Source organism: Sylvia atricapilla, chromosome 1, assembly GCF_009819655.1.
Source record: "Sylvia atricapilla isolate bSylAtr1 chromosome 1, bSylAtr1.pri, whole genome shotgun sequence".
Taxonomy (NCBI): Eukaryota; Metazoa; Chordata; class Aves; order Passeriformes; family Sylviidae; genus Sylvia; species Sylvia atricapilla.
In genome coordinates, this window is record NC_089140.1 from 106,210,375 (window position 1) to 106,226,354 (window position 15,980).

The 15,980-nt window shown below is 36.2% G+C and overlaps 1 protein-coding gene across 1 annotated transcript; it reads left to right on the forward strand.

Annotated features, from left to right (window-relative positions):
* Positions 1-13,042, forward strand: IMPACT (impact RWD domain protein). Its single transcript, XM_066329948.1, has 11 exons — positions 1-138; positions 930-1,058; positions 1,777-1,829; positions 2,114-2,176; positions 4,254-4,339; positions 5,927-6,055; positions 6,339-6,433; positions 8,678-8,751; positions 10,322-10,412; positions 12,460-12,594; positions 12,842-13,042. The coding sequence occupies exons 1-11, from the start codon at positions 103-105 to the stop codon at positions 12,911-12,913; spliced, it is 963 nt and encodes a 320-aa protein (XP_066186045.1). The 5' UTR covers positions 1-102; the 3' UTR covers positions 12,914-13,042.
* The last annotated feature ends 2,938 nt before the right edge of the window (positions 13,043-15,980 follow it).

Below are 15,980 nucleotides of genomic sequence, written 5' to 3' on the forward strand. Positions count from 1 at the left end.
ACACGGCCCGGCGCCGGCCTGCTGCTGTGCTTTTCCCTCCTTCTCCTTCCCCTTTCCTTCATTCTGCTCCTTCCCTTCCTCCTCCTGTCTCCCTCGGCTCCGATGGCGGCGAGGGACACGGAAAGGGCCCAGCAGCAGGTGAGCGGCGGCGGAGGCTCGGGGGCCGCGGGGAAAGCGGCGACTTCAGGGGCTCCTGGAGAGCGGCGCCGTGCCCGCTGAGGCGCTCCTGCACCGCCGACACACTTCATTTCTAGGTGGAAGGCACTTGCCCGGTTTTTCTTTGTGGGAATTTGCCGGGTATCCTCTTCAGGAAGAGCTTAGTGCCGAGCCCTCGGGGTCTTTCCCCTGCCGGGGTCCCACCTAGCCAGGAGCAGCGCCAGACTGGGAGCTGCAGGGGACGTGGTGGCGTCTGCTCCCTGACACTTTGAGCGCCTGGTCACTGCTGAGATGACAGGATTGCCCACAGAAATTCAAAAGCTGGTGTGTGTGTGTGTGTGAAAACTGAGCAAAGGTTACTTATAAAATCACGGAGTCAGTTAGGTTGGAAAATACCTCTGAGATCATCAAGTCAGAACACTACTGTGTCAGCCAGACCAGGACACTGAGTGCCGCATCCAGTCTTTCCTTAAACACCTCCGGGCACAGTGACTCCACCACCTCCCTGGGCAGTCTATTCCAGTGTCTAATCATCCCTTTTGTGGAGAAAATTTTCCTAATGTCCAACTTAAACCTCCTCTGGCTCACCTGAAGTCCTGTGAGTCAGGACTGGATTCCCAATATGTAGGGCCTTCCAGTGCCGTGAATCTTGTCACATCTGTCAATGAGTTGTAGAAGAGCAAGACTTTAAAAAGATGAAAAGGTGATTGGCACACAAAGCTGTGAGGGTTTTATGGGGGGGTATTTACTTTTGCTTTGTTTCTCTTTTTTAGATTGATGAAATTGAAGCCCTTTCATCAATCTATGGTGATGATTGGTGTGTTGTTGATGAAGATGAAAAAATCTATTGCATTAAGATTAGTGACTGTCTGGATCAACCCAAATGGACCCTCTGTTTGCAGGTATAGTGGTGGTAAGAAGTTCAGCACATATTTTGCAGTTAGACTGATGTGAAAGCCTTTAAATATGGTTTATTCTCTACTCAGATGATTAACAAACTTTTGGATTGGAGTCTGTGATAAGACTTTTCAGTGATCTTTCCTGTAACACATTGGTGTGCTTGTGATATATTCAGTAGTATATCCTAATTCCACACCTGACCAAAGCATTTCAGTGTATTTCACCAAAGACTAATTTCTGAAATGCTTTTACATTGACTTTGTGCCTCAGTGAATCTACTGCAGTTGCATCTAGATTTGCTTTCTGGAAAGTATTGAGACAAAATGAAATCTGGATCAACTTAATTGATCCGACTCTTTATGTTTTCAGAACTGAAAGCAGTAAGTTTACTTAGTGTAAGAAATATGGAAGTGTCTATTTAGGGAAGTGTGGTACCAGTATTTAAGTCCAGTAACCTTGTGTACAAGCTTCTTTCAGTTTTTTTCCGTCCTTTATTTTGCATCCTTATAAATTGCCCCATAAAACATAATTTAATGCATTACCGCTATTGGAATTTTAAATGCAGATAGTCAGTTGTTCTTGTAATTCTGTGACAACATAACCAATTGCTTTCTTAATTTATAACATTAATTGTAGTCCTGTGCTTGACATCAGAGTCCTTCAGTGAAGCTCATCTAGCTGAGGGTAGTCCAATGAATACATATCCTGAATTTCTTTCAGGTGATTTTGCCACCAGGATATCCAACTGCAGAGCCACCTATTTATCAGCTAAAGTAGGTGAAGTTTTCTTGCAAACATTTGTGTTTGATGAATTGCCATTGTTAATTGTTTACCTGTAAGTGGAAGTTTAGTTAAAATACTCCTTGAATTAAAGTATACCAGTGATGGGGGATGTTTCCAGCAAGGATATTCTATTTTTATCCTGCTTTTCCAAGATGTTTACAGCTGGAATCTTGATGGCTAGGAAGGGTATATTTTCAAGGTGTTCATCATATTAATTTGAGAATGTTGGAAGCAGCATATAGCACAATTTTCATTGCATTTCTTCTCATTCTAGTGCCCCTTGGCTTCGAGGACAAGATTATACAGACCTAGCAAATAGCTTGGAAGAAATATATGTGTAAGTTTGAGACTGGAACAGAGTAAAAGGAGACAATGTATTTTCAGTTTCTATCTGTTCTGCACTTGAATGTTAAAACACAGGATGTCAAAACTTTTGATTGTGTCTTAGAGCATAAGCAGCATACCAGTTTTTCTTAAAAGCTAAAGGATAGGTTGGTTTTAAAATAAACACATGCAGAGTGTATTAACTGGAATCTGGAACATCGTGGGCTGTTTATTATCACAGTGTGCAGCTAACAACAAGGCATAATGAATGCATGAGAATAAACAGCATTTAGAAATACTCAAATTACATTATTTGGAATAGCTGTGAAAGTGGGGTAGAAAATGTAGTAATTTTATATGGTTTATTTATTGCTTTTGGATCCCAAAGATTATATAAAAGAAATTAAATGAAAACATAAGGAAGCACAGTCATGCCCCAGACAGTTAAATCTGAGCATCTTGCATAAGAAATATTTTTTAATGCCATAAGGAAGGGAATACTTAGCTTGCATAAGGGTTTTTTACTTTGACTTGGTTGCTTGGCTAATTAAGCAACAGATAATTTAAGGAAGTAAAATTTAATTTGAAGTGTTAAAATGCACAAGGATTTTAAGTGAAAAGTTCTGTGTGATCATATTCACCACAGTTGTTGAGTGAAGCAAAAAGGACAGAGGTTATCCTTAATGCTGTCCAGATTCAAAGGATTTGATGGAGTCCCTACCACAGGTAGATTCTTTTTTTTGCTGATTCTTTTTTTATTCAGTCCTGTAGGCTGTCAAATTGTGCTGGCTCAGCTCCCTTCTGCCTATATCAGCCCAGAGGTCAAAGTCCTTCTTGGTCTGCTCTCACTTCTGTTTGTTCAGCAGGAAGTGAAAGTGTTTGTACTGTAGGCCATATATGTACTTCAGGTCATTTTAAACAGTTTAAACACCTGGAGTAATCACTGATGTGCACAGTATTTGTGAAAGCCTTTTATCTGTTCAATGTCTAAATGACTGTCAGATGAACAGAGATACTCTGCATCATTTACATTGTGTTTGGCCAGTTTTCTAGTCCCTAGGGATCTGAATTGTGTAGTTCCGCAGTCTAAACCAATATGAACTATACTGTCAATTGCTATGGAAAAAAATGGATAATTGTAAATCACAAGTCTGTTTTAGGAGACAGAAAATTACTTCCAACCATTCACAAACTTGAATTGGATGATAGCTGGACAAAGTGCTATTTACTTTTGTAAAATAGGGAAATTTTATTCCTTTTCTAATCTTTTTCATTGCATTAAAAAAAAGTCTTCAGGTATTAAGCAGTGCTTCTGTACAATAAGCAGTGTGAAGTCAGGGTGTTGAATTGTTCTGGAGTCTGTCTGGATTTTGAAGTCAGAGCTACAAGTTCATAAAATCCTTATTTTTCTTGAATTTTTTTTCTTAAATATTTTTCTTAAAGTATGTATGTCTATTTGAATTTGATTGTTTCAAATCAAAGTATTGGGTTGTTTAAAAGTAGTGCTGTATACATTAAGCAAAGTTTAAATACGAAATTTTGTTACTTACTTGGTGCCCAGATGGTGGCAGTAAGAATAAAATCAATAAGAAACCATGAGATATCTATAGCCCTAAATCTTTGGTTTTGTTTCTTAGACAAACTTGCACAGTTCGTAACCATTTTAACCACCTGAAATATGTTTTGAGTTGTTTGGGTCCTGCTGCACATACAGGAAACATTTCTTCACTCCTGACATGCATATATAAGACGTGTTCATCCCATCCTCCCTCAGTACCTTAATACCCACCTGTGCCCCTTGAGTGAAGCCTCCTAGGCCTAAATCTTTATCTCCCTGTCCTATAGCACTGCCTATTACCCAAACTGTAGTGTTTCATTCCAGTGCTCCACTGACCTACCATCACAGTCCACTGATAAGTTTTTCACCCAGTGAGCTACTGAGACATAACTTTAGACAAGCCTGCCTAAGCTCTTTATCTCGCTAGCTTATGTTCAGTTTCTGTGTGTCTGAAGTCTGTATGTTGTTTGTGTACTTTCCAAGTGAAATTTTCAAAAGTGATTCTTCATTTACCATGACCTTTTACTTCCAGACAGAACCTTGGTGAAAGCATACTGTATTTATGGGTGGAGAAGATACGAGAAGTTCTGGTAGAAAAGGCACAGTCTTCAGATCCAGGTACTTCAGAAAATACATGGGGTTTTTATTTTCCTTCTTCTTCCACTGCAAGTAAGATTTCAGTGCAAATTATTTTATGCCCACTCTTGAATTTGATCTAAATATCAGAGAACAGTCTCCTGTGTTAGGGCTTACTGTTTTTCAGTGGCAGTATCTCTTTAAAAAGTGGTAGGGAAAAGAAGGTGGGGTGGCCTCTGAACTGGAACAAGGTCCGCAGTTCTCTCAGGAATGAAATTCCTTGCGTGAATGGACAGTGCTGCCCACAGGCGCATGATGCATTGCCCTCCATTCTGCAAAGGAGTTATTCATACCAGTGATTAATTTCTAGTGTTGGGTGCACTGTTGGAGGATTGGGATTCAAGAAAACATAATCTTCAGTGGACTATGCAGACAAATGACCAAGCATTCCGTTATTTTACTTTTCTGTCCTGCCATTCATTTTACTGTATCGGGAGGAGAAGTACGTCATCAGTAGAGCTGCAGTGATTCTTCTGTTGTTATCCTTACAGAGTTTGTGTAAATTCACAGTTGTTCTTTCAAAAAATGGTGGGGAATTTTGTGCATTAAAATGTTAAACTGCTATGAAATGTGTGTGGTGTGTGCATGCACCATGGCAAAAGGAAACAGAGCTACTTTTCTCTGTCGGGGGTGTTATCTTAGTCCTGTGAGAAGTAAAAGTCTGAAGAAAAAAAATTAATTTTCACTGTTGTTTCATGGCAAGGTCTAGAATTAGTCTTTCAATAAACTGTGCTACAGCACAGACGTTGGAGAAATCATTTTTCACGGATGTGACTGTAAGAGTGGACACTGTGAAGTGAAAATTTTACTGACAATATTGGAAATTTGGGTTTTTTGACCACAACCCTATGGCTTCCATTTTTGAACATGCTTTATCGCTCCTGTATTTTTTAATGGAAAATACATATATTATAAAACCTGCATCATAAGCAGATCATAGGCCCTCTAAATAGGAATGAAACTGTGATGTAGTAATTTGGCTTTAAGTCCAGGTGTCAGAACCCTGTATATTTCTTCTTTTGTTATTGACTATTATTTTTGGGATTCTCTGCATGATGGAAAACAGGATTTTTGGAATCCCAGAATACCTGAAGCATGTTGAGAGAGATGTTTCAAATCTAATAATTTTATACCCTCATGAAGTAGCATTGAGCAAGGGCTCTAAATTTTCCCTCAAATGACCAGTAAATAACTGGAGTTTTTGGAAAACATTAGCTTAATTTGATCTCTAAATTCGGGTTAAAGGTGGCATTTTGAATGTTTAATGGAAACAGTAAACATTATTGTTATTTTTTCTTAGAAATACTGTTACTTAGTATTGAAACAGAATATCTTATAGGAGGATGATAGTATGACTTATTTTTAATTCTCAGGAAGTTTTAAGTTAAAACTGGGGTGAGTACTTTTGGGTTTTGTTGTAATTAATGTTACTGTTCTGCATTTAATAGTTTTTAACGTTAAACTGTTTAGAACTGAGAAGTCAGAGACTTTTGAAAAAAAATGTTTGAAATTTTGTTTTGCCTGTTGTGTAAAAATGTGTAATAAATTCTACTGCTTGTATCTTAATAGAGCTAGATATTAAGAAAACCACTGAGGAAGTTGATGAAGGTGATGGAGATGATTTTCTCCTAGACTATGAGCCCATTCAGGAAGATCAAATGAAAATGTTAAATTGCATGACATCTGAAAGTCAGAAAGGTAAAAGATATGCTCTTGTTAATTCTGTTGAAATAGAGGCCTGAAGATTCTGCTTTTCTGCCCAGCTTTAGAATAAAATTAGTGACTGTAGAATCACAATAAAGTTTAATAACAGTCATTAAAAAATGCAATCTATTTTTAAGTGGGATTGTTTGTTATTTTCTGTACTTCACTTTAACAAGTCCCCTTTTTAAAAGTTGAGACATTCTTTACTTTTGTAGCCACATGCATTGTTTCTGTACTCTTAAAAGAAAAGAAACACTCGCTTGTTTGTGACTCATAGATGAAGAACTGCCCCCCATACATCATGGAAACCCAATCACAGATCGAAGGAGCACTTTCCAGGCACATTTGGCTCCAGTGGTGACAACCAGACAAGTTAGTAGAGATCAGTTCTTCTCTTTTTGCCTGTACTTTGAGCTTGTCAAAGTGTTACAGGAATACTTGGGATTTGCCAGATAACGTTGTTTTGTCTATGCATCTTTCTGTGCTATTGCTGTCTGAGTAGTCATTGTTTTCTCACTTTCACTATCAGCTGAGTAGTGGAAAAACAGCTCTTCTTCCTGCTATCCTTTACCACTATGTGCATTAGACGTAAGAGAATAAGAACACTGTAGTTTGACTTCTGTATGTTGGCAGGTTTATCATAAGATGTTTGGAAGTTACCAAGTCTATCATGTGTTAGCTGGAAAAGGAATTAGAATGGCTTTAAAGATGTTTTCCCTCCTTTAGAAAGGAATTCTGTTGAAAGACACTTGGATCGTGCATAAGTAAATCTTTATCATGACCTAATTGACAGGAGTTTGGAGCTTCTTTTGTACATCTCTTTCCATCTGTTACCATCAGCCTCCTTTGATCATCCCCTTTTAGTGGGGAAATTACTGATCTTCTCTTTTATTAACTCAGAGTTAAACCTTGAGAGGGTTTTTCTCTTTCTTTTTATGCAATTTTTATGGGTTTTTTTAAAATAATTTTTGGTAAGGGATATTGTCAAGTACCTCTTGAAGTTCCAGGTCAGCTAGGTCTACTACATACTCAGTGGCTATGAAATAACACTGACAGGTTTACAGCGCTTTTAGGCTGATTTCTCTGTACAAAAGTTGTAATGTTTGAAGCTGTCTGTGGTTCTTTTGCTTTGGTTTTGCTTCCCCCTCAATAATTTGCTTAGTGTTGACATAAGAATTGATCTCTAAGTCCTGGCATCCCTTCTGGAGCACTTTGACCCTTCAAGTTCACATACACTGTACATTCATGTGGGGTTTTGTGAATGTAGGAACAATCTTACTCACAGATCATGATAGAAGGGTGAGAGTATTTTAAAATTAAGAAGATACATTAAGCCAATGATTCCCATTTCTTCCCTCTCTAAAGTAACAGAGTTCATTTATTATATATTTATTATATTAAAGAATCACTTGAAGAAGATACAGCTGTAGCACAAAAATTAATTTTTAAAGTACGTTTACAGGAACCTGGTAGCTGGGAAATAAGTAATGTCAAAGGTGATGATCATTTCATAGGATTTGTGCTTTAAGTCCCTGAAATTTATTGTTTTAACTTACTCTCCATGTTTATCAAAGTGTATTAAATAGTATGAGTTGTCTTCCTTCAGTGTTTAAAGTAAGGAGAAGATAGATGTATGAAGCAATATTCTCCATTAATACTAGGATTTTTTTTCATTGAGATATCTTGTATTTGAGGTGATTTTTGTCAAGTTGAATTTCTTCAAGAAGAATTGGAAATAACACAATAAAGCTAGGGCAGATATTAAATATGTCTACTGATTACTCTGAGACTTTTGTTTTTGAATGGAAAGCAATTTATTTGCCAGGCATGTTTTCCCAAGCTCTCTCAACTTCAGTAATGTTTTGTATTGTGCACTAAAAATACGTCTTGATGAAAAGCTCTTCTTTTTGCTAGACCATTGGAAAGGGTTGAACAGTTGCTAGCTTGTGTACTTAGAAACATATGATTAACTGATATTGGTAAATGTTTTGAATTTAATGTTTCTTAAAAGCAAAGAGATAGACATGATGGGAATGTCTGCTTTCTGGGAAATACTGACACTTTCAGACCCCTAATAGGATGTTTTTTGTTTTTATTGTTCTTTCTGTGAAGTTGAAACTGTGAAAAAACCCATATTTGAGGGAAAACAAAAAAACTTGAAATGTAGTAGCACATTCTAAACATCATATTTTTGTGAGATAATTAAAAGCATTGTGTAGTGGGAATATGTATGTTGTGTTCTATTCCAGCTTAACTTTATTGTTAAAAAAGTAAACAAGTGCAGTTGATACTTAATACTGAAAAAATAGTTTCTGCATCTTGCTGTCTCTTGTTTAATAAAGCAGTTTGACATTTCTACATCTTGAGCAATTATATGAATGTATGAGATGTAGAAATTCAAGGGATAAGCTGTTTTCAGTATCCCAGGAAAATTGTTTAAAACGAGTATCGGAATACTGAGATGCTGCTTCTTGAGTTATCACACTAAATGTTTTATGTCGAAGCATAAAATCATTTCATTGTAGTACTAGGGAGATGTTTGTTTAGCAGTGATATTGAGAAGGATGTATGAAACCCTCGTTCTAAAAGGAAGGTTTTCTCTGTTGTTTTTTGTAGGTTAAAAGAGTTCTTGAAAAATTATATGAGAACAAGAAAATTGCAAGTGCTACCCACAACATATATGCATACAGGTGAGACACAGATAGCAATTTTAATTTTTTTTAAAGTGTTCTTTGAAAAATGAGTGCAGGACATGAGAAAGAAATTCCTTCCTATTAAATTTCTTGCTATTAAAAGAAATTCCTTACTTTAGGGAATAGGTTTCTTTTTTGAATGATTGGTCTTGCAGATGTTATTTTGAATTTGAGTTCAAGAAAGTAGAGCATACAGTAAAAAATAAGATTGTAAAGCAGCATTAGGAATAGAAAAAAAGTGGATTTGAGCATGCATTGGTATACTTTTGTAGTATGTGTGAGCATGGAAATGCTACATCATCCTGAACTAAATGTGGTTTTGTTTGGGTGAAGTAACTTCTTTTTTCCCCTCAACCTTATATTTAGAAATAGCTGAAAATGTTCAGTTGAAATAAGAGTCGAATCAGAAAGCCTGATGCAGATATCTGGCATATGAAGTTTCAGCTGAAATACGAGAAACTTCAGGGATTGTGAGAAGCAAAAATGAGTTTGGCAGTCATCTGCCTCTGGCAACTTTTGCTTATATGAAATGAATTGGTCTCAGTCCAGATGGTGATGTAGTTTTTCTGAGGAATATAAGTGACAGTAAAAGGGAGGAGCTGTAGGAACCAATCGTCTAAAAAAGCATATAGAGATGCTTATCTATTCATGCCCATCCTGGTGTCATCCTAATGAAGCATGAAATGAGAGCAAGTGAAAGCTTACTTCACCAAACAATAAAAGCTTCTACCTAAGTAAAAAGTTTCTGTAAAGAGGGCATTTCCGTTCTCACAGATGATGATCTGGCTTCCTTCACTCATATTATCCAAATCCACTTAAAAAAAATAAAAAAGAAAAAAAAAAAGAACAATTAAAAAAAAAAAGAACAGGCACATACTTAGTGCTTCCTCTTTGTCATCTAGTACTAGAAGCCTCTTATTGTGTTGCCTGTAACTGAGTTCAAAAGTTAGGAAATAAGTTAGTAGCAAACCAACTTAATGGTCAGTAGACCTCTGAGCATTACTTCTGGAAAATTAGACCTGAGCAGCTGTCTTTTTTATGAAACAATACACCCAAAAGTTTACTGCAGTGCCTCTTGAGGTAGGAGATTACATGGAGAATGCCAAGGCAAATTTCAGTAATAGTTTCATGTTGCTGCTGAAATACAGACTTAATTCATTATTCATAATGCTTTTGTCCAAGTTTGATGAATTGGTTTATACCAATAGGTTTAATACCAATATTTGAATCTGTATCTGATAGAATTGGTTTCAGCTAGGTGCAATTATTAGGCTAAAAACCTGAGTATTTTTCTGTTTAGGGACTTAAACCGGTAATGACTGGAGTTTGCCTTAAGTTTGAAGTAACTTAAGTCGGTGTAAAAGCTTCTCAGAACTTGTTCTACTGTACAGATAAACACTTGTGGTTTACCCTATGCCTTATCCTGTTTTCATTTAAGTATGTATAGTAGAGAATTAGAATTGATACAAAAGTGTCTGAAAGGTATCTGACACTTTATTAATCATGTAGAAATATTCATTATTTGACATTTTAAAATCTAATTTATGTTTTTTTTTTCCTTCTATAGAATATACTGTGAAGATAAGCAGACGTTTCTACAGGATTGTGAAGATGATGGAGAGACAGCAGCAGGTGGACGTCTACTCCATCTTATGCAGGTTGTAGAAATTAATCTTTGGCTTTTGGAAATCGTGAATTCATATTGATTTTAAAAATCACTACAATATAAATAAGCTTGTAGAAGATTATTTTAATATTTGCTCTTCTAGCAGCCAGCCAGATGATTGCTTTCTCAAGGTGAAAGGAAAAACACAAACTGTAGCACTTTCAAGTCTTGGATCATAGAAAGAAGTGATGTTTCATCGGTGGCAGTAATAGTTTGAATTGGTTAAAGGATAACTAAGTTTTAAATTCTATGCTTCCTGTGTGGTGTAAGGTACACAGAGAATGAAGATTGGGAGAAGCTGACTGTCAGAATATAACAGCTGACCTGTGCACAACCTTTCATGTGGTTGCCTTGAGTAGGTGTAATAAAAAGACACTGATCTATGAACTTGCCCAGTAGAACTTCAAATACAAAAGGAATGAAAGAGCTAAGTTGTTTTTGATCATTTAGTCTGTTTTGTTGTGCTATTTCATATTCTGGGTCCTTAGCCCTCATACTCACATATATTTTAGTCTTCAAGTGTTTGAATAATACTTGCCAAAGGTGCTACTATATGTGAGTTGAGATTGATAAATTTTGGTTCATGATGCAAGCCCTAGTGAAACGATAGTTAAAATAGCACAACTACAGGAGGCAGCTGGGTGCATCTTAATGCTGTGCCTCAAGTCACTTAGCTGTGTGAACAGACAAAATTATTTATTTTTATTTTAGATTGATGTTCCCTTCACAACAGGAGTTTTATTTTCCTGTCCTTTTCTTGTTTGAATATTCTTTTGCTTAATATGTTGCACTCTTATTCTGAAAACTCTCTTTTCCTCCCGCTAAGTTTCCTATTTTTTTTCATGAAAAAAAAGTATAGTTGATGGTAAGATTTGATATTTTTAATTTTGAACTTTTTCAAACTTTCTAAATAACTCAAATCAGACGTGGGAAGGTTAAATAAACAAACTTAGGTTATGTAATATATGCAACTATATGTGTTAACAGTGAAGATTATTGTTATGAAAATAAAGATACAATTTGGCAGTTACTGTACCTCAGTTTGTTCTGAGATGATCAGCTTTTTCTCAGGTTTCTCAGGTTTGTTAGTACCTACTTTTGAAAGTTATCTAGGCACTAAATATTCCATAAAAATCCAGACAAGGATGTCACTTTCAAATGTGAATGTGTGTAAATTATATAGATCATCAGTCTCCATCTGTAATCCTAGTTACTGTGGATATTTCTACTCTGGAAGAATAGTAAAATAAGGATCAGAAAAGTTCAGCCATAGGAAAAGATTAAAGTAGTTTATGGACTGATTTCTGGATGTTCACAGATCTTGTAGTTTTTTGTTTTGAGCTCTTACGATATACGGGTATGAAAATTAGGTGACTTAAAACATTTATTGTTGCTGCACTTTTAGGAATTTTTCGTTTTGTTTTGTTTTTTTTTTTTTTTTTTTTTAATAGAAATTATTCTCGTTTCAGATAAGACCAGCATTTCTAAATAGCACTTTCTGGTTACAAGAAGCTGTATTTTAGATTAGTACCATCCTGTTTACTGTCAGCAATTGTTATACATAGACTTTATGGCAAATAATCAATGTAGAGTAGAAAATGCTTGTCACAGAACATACCCCCAGCCCTTTTCATTTTAAAATTATAAGAATATTTCTGTTTTCACGAACAGTGATTGAGTCTTTTAACAGTATTGTTCAAATGAGTCAGATATCTGGGGGTTTTTTTCTATCAGAGATGATTAATGGTTGTTAACATGCACATATTAGCAGTACTAGCTTATGGCATTTAATGTATCTATATATATAATGCTTGTGGCCTGGCTGTTATTAGCCTCATCCACCAACACTTCCAAAAATGTGAATAAACAATCAGCTTAGTGACAGAGGAATAATTGATCATGCCAAAGAATAAGAAATATAACTCAGTAATTTTTTAAAATACGAGTGGGTAGACCTTTTTTATGTTTCAAATTGGTGTCAGCAGTAAACCAGGTTTAATTAAAAGATAATGACTTATATTACTTTGTTTTATTTGCAGATTTTGAACGTCCACAATGTGTTAGTTGTGGTGTCCCGCTGGTATGGGGGTATTCTCTTGGGACCAGATCGGTTCAAACATATAAACAACTGTGCAAGAAATGTACTTGTGGAGTACAGCTATGTAGCATCAACGGTAGGTTTCATCCCTCCAGAAAGAAGGCGTTTGCATGTGAACTTGTGTGACTTTCCACTGTTAGATGAAGCCAGAAGAAGAGTAGTACAACCTGTGCGAATGCATAAACAAATTCAAATTTTCATAAATCTCTGTGAACTATGAATACTGTTCATATTAAAAATAATTCTCATGGGTGACCTTGGGAGAACACTTGTGGTTAACAAGAATGTTTTTTAAATTTTGCAATGCTTGTTTTTCATTTCAGGAAGAGTCATCTAGACAAGCTGGAAAGAGCAAAAAGATAAGGAAGGACAACAAGAAGAGAACAGAACACTAATTTATTTTTTTAAAACTTTAAAATATTATTTTGCACATATTTATACAAAAAAACCCTGGACCTTATTGCCTTATCTTATAGAATGGACATGTTGTATTCAGAAGAGAATTCAGTAAAGCCATAGCTATATTTTCATCTTGTTTTTTGTGATTTCTTCTGCTGTTCTGAAGTAGAGCTTAGACACAAGTTTACTGTTTCTTACACATGTGAGCTCCTTGTTATGAGGACAGTGCAGCATTTGGAACCAATGCTCCATCTCACCCCTTCCCACCAAACAACAGTTGACTAATTGAAAATCTGGGTTTCTCATCTTCTCCATTCCTGGGTTCAAATGCGTGTCCTGTATTACTAATTGAAATCTGTACTTCTGAATTCTGTGCTGAGAGAGGGACTAGAGTAATTTATACACTAGGTCACTTAGAAAGTTTTAGATATTCTTTCATGAAAGGAAGACGTGGAGTTGGGTGTGGTGTTTGGAGTGCCTAGTCCTGCCTGTGCAGTTCCTGATCAGATACTACATAGGGCCTACTTGGTGACATATGGAAGGCTGAACATGGGCAGTGAGCTAAGAAATGTGCTGAAACTACTACAGAATTTCTTTGAGGATTATTCTGTGATAGTTGGCACACCAGGAGCCTGTTGAAAAAATGAGAATTTTGTGTTGCATAATTAAAGGAGGCAGTGAAATAGACCATACAGTCAGTGTGCAAAATGAATCCCCTGTCCTTTAAAATGTCTGAAAAAGGACCATCAGAGTGGAAATGCATTTTTATTTTCACACAATTTCTTTGAGAGAGAGCATGAAGTGCTAACTGTCTTCTGGACACTTTTGGTTAGATGAGTTACAGTTCCTTCCTATTTTTGTTTGCAGGCATTTCCTGAGTTTAAACTTCCTTTATTCTAAGAAGTAGAAACAAGAGAAGGAGATTACAAAAATGTCTGACAACAACTCTTAACTTTTAAAATTCCACTGGGACATTATTTTTAATGTTAAACTGAAGCAGCAGTTTTAACCATTTTTTTAATCAAATATTGTAAGGTTTTTAAGACATACTGCACACTTGTGGAAGAGTTAAAAATTTCATTACCTGGCAAAAGAAAAAAGTAAAAGAACGATGATAGAAATAATTTATACCCAAAGTACAGTTGCATCTCATAAAAATATGTCAACAAAGAATCAGACATTACCAGGAAAGAGTGGATAGTGGCTTTTGTTTTTTTGGCTGCTCTTTTTATTTTTCTGGTTTTGCTTTGTTATTCTGAGGATGATTGAGGAGTACAGCTGAACACAGATTAGCCATTGTAGCATTAGAGTTTCCTACAAGGCAGTATTAGAATGATTTTTTTTTCTTTATGTCTCAAACCTAAATGACCAGACCAAGTGTTAGTATCTGCTCTCTGATTGGAATACCTCATTAGCTGAGTACCTTCTGAAGAACAGTTTTGTGGTTTTACTGTGAAGCATTTCCTCTAAATATCCTGCACACATCTGGAAATCTGAAATAGGAAAAGCCACATTTTTATAATCTTGACTTCTAAAAGTGAATATAATTATCTTTCTTACAGCAGCATGCCAATTCTGGACTCTTAGTAATCTTCATGTAGGTAATTCAGGGTGGCATTTCTCCAGTGTAGTATGTGTTTAATGTGGCGCAAAGAAGGAAGGGAAGATAAGGATGGGACATTTACTTGTGGATCATTTTGGTGTGTTCTTCCCTGCATTTATTGCCTAGTGTGTCTATTTCAGTAAGAAATAAAAGCAGTTTATTAGCTACTTTAGTATTTTTCTAGCTAGACGTGTTTTAGACTGATTAAATCATTGTCATAGCCACACAGAGGAAAATTCTGCTAAAAGCTCATTAAGTGGATCTCCTATTGAACTTCGTATGTGTAGATGCCTTGCAACACACAGGCTTTCCAAGCATGGTGTGGAAGAATTGGATATTTAAGATTTCAAGAAATCAAGTTAGATCTAAGATCCAATAAGATTTTGAGGGAGAGAGAGGGGGTACGGTTAGGCAGCTATGCCCTCCTGGAAAGCACTCCAAGATTTAAGCCATGTGGCAAGGTCAACTGGCTCTCATTAAAAACAGTGAAACTGCTGAATTTTGTTTTGAGGCTTCAGTATGGCTAGCAGAAGAAAGGCTACTGGTATTACTTAGTAATTGTGCCACAGTGTGTTTTATGCAGGATCTAGACACGAAATAAAGCTTAAACCAGCGAGGGATTTACATGCTGTGAAGATACTTGCATGGATAATAAAGTGTTGGATTTTTGTACTACTGCCATTCAAACATTCAGTATAAGCACTTGGCAAACACTAATGAATTTGTTCCCACCACAGAGGCAAAGACATGACAGCCAAGGTTTTTCAGATTTAAGTATTTAAAATTAGACACCAAAGTGTTTTTAGAACCCATAATAAAAATGATTGAATTTTTACGACTGTAGAATACTCACAGCTCTCTGCAAGTGGCTTCATTACTCATACAAAATGTAAGCATTTGTGGAAGACACACAATTTTTCCCACCATTATGGAAAGAAAATCCTCGTCCTGGTAAAGTTAATTGCCAAGCTGTCATTCAGGGAGTCTGTATTTAGTTCTTTGGTTCTGGGACAACAGCAGCTGGTGATGGATGTGTTGCTGAAGCTGCTGCTAAGACTTTTGAAGCTGATTTTAGAGAGAGTTTTGAGGTGATCTCTGAGGGTTGGACCATTACAGGTTAACGGCTCTGGTAAGTAACTGTATGTATGCTTATTTATATTGTATCAGTTTTTAGCCCCTGAGACCACAGAAAGGAGAACAACAGCAACAACAAAGTTGACTACCTTGTGTCAGCATAAAGTATAAATACATAAATAGAGAGGGACTAAAGTCTTGCTGAATTGCAGCAATGTCAGATAAGCAAGAATGAAATTAAAGAGTATTTTAAATTCTTATTAAGATATGTACACTGGTTGAAGAAAAATAAAATAAAAAATGTTGTTGTATATAATTCTAGCAAGCAAAAGACATCAGGAAGGGAGGGAAGAAAAGAAGAGGGAACCTCAAATCAACCCTCCTGA